Source organism: Hoplias malabaricus, chromosome 2, assembly GCF_029633855.1.
Source record: "Hoplias malabaricus isolate fHopMal1 chromosome 2, fHopMal1.hap1, whole genome shotgun sequence".
NCBI lineage: Eukaryota > Metazoa > Chordata > Actinopteri > Characiformes > Erythrinidae > Hoplias > Hoplias malabaricus.
In genome coordinates this window covers 30,222,515-30,230,494 of record NC_089801.1, presented here as the reverse complement: position 1 = coordinate 30,230,494, position 7,980 = coordinate 30,222,515, and the positions used below count along the sequence as shown (strand labels likewise).

General features: G+C 37.7%; 1 protein-coding gene across 1 annotated transcript; it reads right to left on the bottom strand.

The window, feature by feature from the left end:
- Nucleotides 1-1,789: 1,789 nt before the first annotated feature.
- On the bottom strand, nucleotides 1,790-3,888 carry tmem174 (transmembrane protein 174). The gene is made up of 2 exons (XM_066653156.1): nucleotides 3,167-3,888; nucleotides 1,790-1,898 (listed from the first exon to the last, which is right to left on the bottom strand). The coding sequence occupies exons 1-2, from the start codon at nucleotides 3,886-3,888 to the stop codon at nucleotides 1,790-1,792; spliced, it is 831 nt and encodes a 276-aa protein (XP_066509253.1).
- Between the last annotated feature and the right edge of the window lie 4,092 nt (nucleotides 3,889-7,980).

Below are 7,980 nucleotides of genomic sequence, written 5' to 3'. Positions count from 1 at the left end.
ATATATATATACATACACAGAGAGAGACAGAGAGAGAGAGAGAAAGTACACTGCTTCTTCCACACTCATTCTGCCCCCGTGTGGTTCAGACGGGACACTCGATCTTTACAGGACTCTGTCATTCAGCTTCAAGTGAAAAAAAGAGAAAAAAGGGGGGAAAAATCCCCAGTTTAACCTAAAAGTCCAAAGCAGAAAGTTTCCCCTAGTTTACACGCCATCTATCACAGCTCATAACACTGACATTAAACACACGTCTCTTCTACTCAATATCCTCTAAATTTTGAGTCCAGGCCCAAACTGTTTTTTGTCCGCTCTGTGGGGTAGTCAAAGCCATTCTGGATTTAAAGGTTACCACAGCAACTGGTTTACTAGACTATGACATTGACTCTCATGTTGTGCAATTATTGAAAGACAAAGCTCTAATATTTAAAAATGTAATAAAACAATTTGGGAAGAGCTTTGCTAAAATATATTATCACCAACATTACTTTAACAAATCCATCATTTTCATTTTAACTGAGGAAACATGCTTTTCTCACCAGCTTCCAGCCGTTAGTTCATTCAACAGCAGATTCTCCTCACATTAAAATGGAATTCCAAACTACTGTCAACAGCATTTCTCCATAACTCAGTTGCTTATGTGGAATCAAAGTCATTCCAAGTGGGTTGATGTGAAATGGAAAAGAGACTTACAGATTTACAGGGGTGGTGATAGTAACCAAACGTCACAAAGTGTGATAGCATTTCTGTTTACCAAAAGAACAGTGAACCTTCACCATTTTTAACATTGTTACATTTTTACATACATCACGTATTTAAAAAAAAAGTGTTTTGCTCCTTACAATGCAGATGATTACGTTAAATCTTACATTATTTACTTTCTCCTCTGAAGGAACCATTTGTTGCAGCTACATGTGACGATGATAACGGTAAATCAGGCACTGTTTTGCCTAACAACATTGTCTCTAACATTAATGTGTTTAAAGTTTATTCTATGCAAGATTTTATGTTGTTGTTAAAATTGAACTATGTGCCTTTACTGAGTCTAGTGGGAAAAAAATCTGCAAACACTGTAAAGCTTGAAATAGTCATTGTGAATTCATGGAGAGAGTGTGCAATCCTTAAAAGACTTTTTCCAAAAATTCTGATCAAGTTGACTACACCTTGATCAGAATCAATGTAAGTGACTGCACTTACATTTATTTATCTGTATTTTCTTACATATCTCTTAAGGGTTCAGTATCTAGCTGTGCCTTAGTTCACTGGTATTTGGACTCTAATCCTGTCTGTGCTTAGTAAGATAACAAAGCACTTTTGTAAGCCACTCTGGCTAAGAGCATGCGCTAAATGCCTTAAATCTATATGTAAATAAAAAATTGTTCTTCTCTACAGTTTATACAATTACATTTTTCCACCAGGGATGTCACCTTCCCCAAACTTACAGAGTGGAGTTTTAAATATGGCATTTGAAAATATTTAGAACAATATATTGGGACTTACAAAATACATTCATGACCAATTTACTTTAATATCTTTCTATGAAGGAGCCTTGAGAGGGTTAAAACATTCAGATGTCACAGTGTGAACAGTTCTGACTAAGTGTGTTTGTCTACAGCAAATGTTTTCACACAAAAACGGACTTTGGTGACCAGTTTTCTTCATTCACAACTGTATTATGCTGTTTGTAGAAATCACTGGAATTTCCCATTAATATAAGTTTACATCATTCTTTTGACAGAGTGTATATGAATTTTAGGTCCTTGTATTTGGTTTTTATTACAATCATGTTTTATCTGGAAAATGTGTCGGATGATCTGGGGGGATAAAGCTCCTCGTATAAAGGTGGAGAAATGTTCTCTGGAGCTTTCTCCTCCTCCACTTCATTTTGATTGTGGATCCTGTTGATGAGGGAAGCATTAAATTAAGTTCAGTTTATATATTTCATGGAGTAATTAATACACTTTTAATTCTATAGGCTGTTGTAACTGGAGCATATGGAAATACTTGAACCTCGATTTTTTTAACCTTTTAAAAATGTAATTGTGTGTGTGTTACATGCTAAAAGACATGTCATGTGTGAAATAAGCAGTCAACCCCCGTTTCTCCTTTTTAAATGCAGTGTTCTGAAGTTGGTCTCAAATGGGAATTCAGACAGAGAGCGTTTATTACGTCATAAATATAACAATTCCCATCAAACTGCAGTTGGGGGCTTTCGAGCTGCATGTGAGCTTCAGAGGGGAGGGTGCAGATAGAGGAGGGGACTCATTATATATTCCTATACCCTGAATGAAGGTGAAGGTGTAGAGTAACATCTAAGTATAGGGAGGGGAGAAGGCTTAGGGAGATGTTCTTCTTGAATATAACTTCTAGAGATCTCAAGCTGAAGAACAGCAAGAGTTTTTAGGCATTTAATCAATGACCAGATGGGGATTTTAAGAAGAGACATCAGTTCCCATCATTTACATGCAACAGTATTTGAGTACCATGCTGCAATTCAATAAAACACTATGCTATTTTAAAGTATATGTGGAATTTTAATATAAAATGACAGCAGATGTTTACACTTGTTCCGATCTATATAGAGTAACATGCCTTAAAAAAACCACACGTCAAATAAATTAATATTGTTTCATATTTAGAGTTTGAAAAAAGCAACGTGATTCTGATGAGTGAAACCATAAACAACGCTTTTGTGCTGATTTGACTGAGATTTGACCAAAACAACATTTTAAACTCATTCAGTGCTTGCTATTATGATTATGATGACATGATCATACACTTTTCAGCAAAACAAAACCTGTTCACTGCAAATATTTATTCAGGTTCTGTGTATGCAAACAAATCATTTAAATGGAAATGATTTATTTCCAATTGTACATTTAAGGAAGCCGAATTTTTCAGCAGCATTGGAAATTCCTTTGGAATTTCAATATAACATAGTGATAAAACTGTCTTTTTTGGAATTAAACATTATCAACTACTTCATAAAGGGGTCATAATATTTTAGTCAAAGTGTCCCCGAAAATGTCAGGTGTTTTAAGGTGTTTCCAGGATGCAGTGGCTAGTTTCTAAGGAAGGACAGTAGATGACCTGTCGACAGAGTGCAATATAATATAATGGTTTTAATCATGTTTAAAGCTGTGTGTTCTGGCTAGATGACCCATACCTGGCTTCCCTTGTTTCAGCTGCTCGCTCCTGTGTGTCGTTGTCACTGGAGAAAGCTGGGTTATCCATTGGGTAAACGCTGTAATACTGTGGTGGTGCACTCAGAGTGACCGCCAGTGGCTGCTGACTGGATTGGTATCTAACTGGGGCCAGGCCTCTGTCCGGAACCACCGAGGTATACGGAGGTGGGATATACTGCAGCACAGTGGCACGGTGGAAGGTGATTGGCTGATTAACTCCAGAGAAGACAAAGGATGGTCCAGACAGAGGTGGCATATCAACCTCTGGGATCCCCTCGTCACTTTGCAGCTTGCAGGCCTGGCAGGAGAACATCCGGAACTTGCAGACACTGATGAGTACGAACGTACCACCTACAGACAGCAGGATGGGGCCGAGGAGCTGCTGCCATTCAAAGCTGTTGCTGACCTCGTAGTTTATCCAACCTATGACTGTAAACGTCATGCCCACCAGACTCAGGAAGATTCCAGAAAAGAGCAAAGTGGCACCTGCCTTGTCCCCATCGCTAACCTGGGTGTCTGGACGATTGGGCGCCTGGCCAGGCATCATAGAAACCATGTTGACCGCATATTCATCTCTTTGTGCAGTGTTGTGGGTCACATTGTTGATGTCAGTATTGTTTGATTCCAAATTGCTGGCCTCCTGAGGTTGAGATTCACCTCCGGTTACGTTCTTCCAAAGATTCTGTATACTGTGGCGCATCATTGCTCAAACAGCCTGTCGATTTGCTGGACTTACCAAAGGAACCCAAGCATTTGTGTGTCTTCACAGCTGGTCCTCTGTGTTGTAGCTGTCCACTTTTTACAAGACGTTGGTTTTCAGAGCTTTGGTTAATGGTTAAAGATGTATTTTGACCCAGCCAATACTTAGAGATCAGTGGAATGTTAAATCTCTTGACAGGGAACTGACAAGCTGCAAAAAAACAACTGAAAGTGATTTAGAACTTTATTTACATAAAGCTATGAGGACATATGCATGATCATTACGGAAACACTCCATTACAAATATATCATTGGTGTACAAATAAGTTTTAACATAAGTTTTATGTTAACATAAGTTTCATTAACATAAGTTTTAACATGTAATTCCGAAATCATTCTAAAAATATTCCCCCATCCCTTTGACATTTTATGTTAACTGTCGCTTTGTCTAAAAAGAAAAATTGTCATTTTATTCAACCAAAATTAACCTATAAAGTAGTTTGAAAACAGCAAGCGAGAATAATTTATTCATCACTGCAAGCAAAAGCATGTACCCATGACTATGTCACTGTTTCACCAACGGCAGAAACACCTCCCAAGACCTGCAGTTCTGAACATACTCTGACAAGAATAATGTATTATGCCCGTGACGATTTGTCACTTTGTCACTAGATTATGTCATCTGAGCATTATCTATTTATGTACTCATTCAAAACTTTGGTTTCTGAGCTTTCATTAATGGTTAAAAGGCATTCTGACCTTGTGCTGAAGCTGGGAACACAACTATGACCTTAGCACCAGATCGGTGAAAGATTAAATCTCTGGAGCTGTGTTAAAACTGACATGCTTGAATGGCCTGGCTAAAGATCATTACAGTTTTAAGACAAGCTTATATGAAAACACAGATTACCCTTTGGATGTAGAATCGCTAATAATGCACTTGAATTATTTATTTATTTATTTTTTTTTTTTTTTAATGAGATGTAAATAGTGGGAATGCATTGGATGGTGGGTTCCTATCAGTACCGCATGGAAAACTCAGACTTTGTACCTTGCGTTTGGAGGGATTGCTTCAGGTCAAACTCAACCCTACTTTGTGACTTTGTTTACAAATGGGTAATTTAATTATGGTCAAAAGAATTGGTTAATTTTTTTTTTGGTAAGCAGTATTCATATTACAGTATCTGTGGTGGCCTCTGCTTTATAGGGCACAGGACAAATTATTTACTGGTTTTTGTATGAAGATGGAAAAGTGAGGTTGGCTTTCCAGACAGAGGCTGAACTTACAAGTCGGGACCAGTTAGCTTTATTTCCATAATGTTAGAGACTTCAATATTAACATATGTATGTGTATCTACATATGTATATCCACACAGAACCCAGACTCTAATAGTATTGAGTTAGACCTTAGAATATGTGCTAGCACAACGAGGAAGTCTACTTCATTCTTCATGTAAACAGTGTGTGCGAGGGCCTCCAGATTTGTGCTCGATATTAGTGTGATTGTTGAGGGTGATTCATTTTTCATTTCCTCAAAGAATAATTGAGGATATTGGTCTCTTTGGTTTGATATTGAAATTGAGAGGTGCTCGTTACCCAATGCCTCCTTACACTTGGGTGCATGAAAAAGCTCAGTAGATATGTGCACAAAGTGAAGAGGAAATGCACACATACACACGATCAGCCTGCCAAAGAAGCAAAAGCTCTGGACTTGTGCACGCACTCTGTTGAGAAACGCGAGCCATGATCCACCTTGTCAGATATCATTTGACACTGTCGCTGCTTACGACGCAACGTTATGCATTACTTATCACCTTGAAGTCCTACAATCCATCTCGCACGTAGCTCTGAAAGCTCTCGTCACTGATCTCTCAGTAATGCGTCAGGAGAAATCGTGAGTTGTGTGAGAATGAGCTGAGAGTACATGAGGATATACGTCTTGTCTTGTGAGTAGACAGAAACAGGACTTGAGCCATTGTCACTTTCAGAATCTGACACTGACACTTTGATACATTACTGACAAGACCTTCAGGGCTAGTAGCCAGTGGTTCCTGACTGCCAGGGTCACCCTAATACCTCATTGCATATTGCCCTGACCTTAATCTACATAGGTGAGTAGCGTTGATGTTGTGTCATCATACTGAAATCTGCGTCGTGCCCTTATAAAGAACAGCAGATTGAAGCTGATTTTCACTATGAGAAAAACAAATATATTTCTTGAATATATTCCCTCTGGTTCTACCCCATAAAACACTGCTGTGTTAAAGGCAAATCCAGTCACTTTTCTACATGTGAACACAGTTCTCGGGTCTTAACAAAAGTGTCTGTGACATGCTTTGCTCATAATACCACAAGGACTCCCCCTGTCTAAACAGCCCCCATTAAGAAAGACTGGTGTCAGGACCTGTTTTTTAAATGCAGGGTTCGTACAGTTTTTCCAAAGTCAAATTCAAGCATTTTTCAAAGACTTCCTAGGTAAATTTTCAAGCTTTTCCAGCACCTTACAGTTGTATTAAATTGCAGATTTATTCAAATACATACATTCTCAAATTGATAGCTTCACTTTATATATATATATATATATATATATATATATATATATATATTTTTTTTTTTAAGGGATAATAAAAATACTAAACTGTATTTGGTAATAACAGAAGGATAAGAATTTAAAAAGAAATTGAAGTTTCAAAATGTGTCACCTGTTTATAAGCATACTTTCCTTGCTTGTTTATTTTTTGCCCTGTGCTTTAGTGCGTGAAATGTTTAAACAAGCACATTTATATTTTCACCTAGTATTTTCTAGCATTGGCATGAAAATGATTCCATGAAAACTAGCATTACCCAATTGTATCACACAGTGCCCATTATTAAGCCTGCAAATTCAGCAGCTAGCAAACAAATTAGCATTCATGTGTTCAAAGTTTTCCACTACGATGTATCTTTGTACCTAGAGAATGCAGACGCTCACATTGTAAAAAACTGCAAGTGCCTTTTGTAGACTCGTGGGTTTTGTCCTTGTCTTATCCATTGTTTGTATTTGTTGTTTTCTATGAAGCGCTAATTAAAACGGCATTTTTAAGGAGTTCTCTCACTGTGTCTTTGGGGAGGCAGGTCAAACATGAAAACACACTAGCAGATCACAGTCATATATTAGCTAGCAGTGTATTGGTTGCAAACATGCTATCAGAGCCAGGTCTTTTAGGTCAATGATTGGAACAGGCTCCTGTCCAAGAGCCATTCATTCATTCCTTTCTTTCTTTCCTTTAACCAGGGCAGAATGATATGGTGCTTTTATCCTCTGTGGTATAATGACGAGCCTTAGGAACCCAAAGAGTCGGCACTTCTGGGTGAGCCGAGTCCAGTGATCTTTACCACATGCAGTAGCACTAGCGAGTCCATGCAGACCCGTTTTTGTTTTAGGCTCTGTGACTTATCTTATTTTTCCATCTAATAAGTGAACTATTCAGCCATTTGTTGTGAAAGAAATACAGTTAAAATTTCAGGCATTTTCAAGCACTTCATCCAAAATTCCAGCCCTTTTCAAACATGGAAAATGCAACATTAATATTCAAGCATTTTCAAGTATTTCAAGCACCAGTACAAACCCTGTAAATGAGAATGAGCCACAGTGCAGTTCAGTGCGAGAGCCCAGGAGTGAGGAGCGAGGAGTGGAATCACTGGATTTTAGCAATTTCCACCCTGCTCTTTCTAATTGGTTCTTGTTTTCTCCATATTAAACTGGAGGTTTTATCCATTGTTTTCTAACTTAGGCAGCCCACAAGAAACTGACTGGATGGTCTTGTTTCACAGTTTGTGTGTTGGTATGTTCCAGAGCCCCAAATGAATTAGCAAATATGCTGAAAAATATTTTCACAATATGGTCATAATACATATATATACATTTTTCTTTTTTAATATATATAGGTTTATAGATATGTTTATATATATGTTTTTTCTGAATTTGACTGGGTTAAATGAAACAAAAAGATATACCCTTACACTTACATCTTACTCAAAAAGAGTACAGGTAATAATTTAATCTTGCTTAATTGCAAACCAAATGAACAAACACATGATGACACTGTCTCCTTTT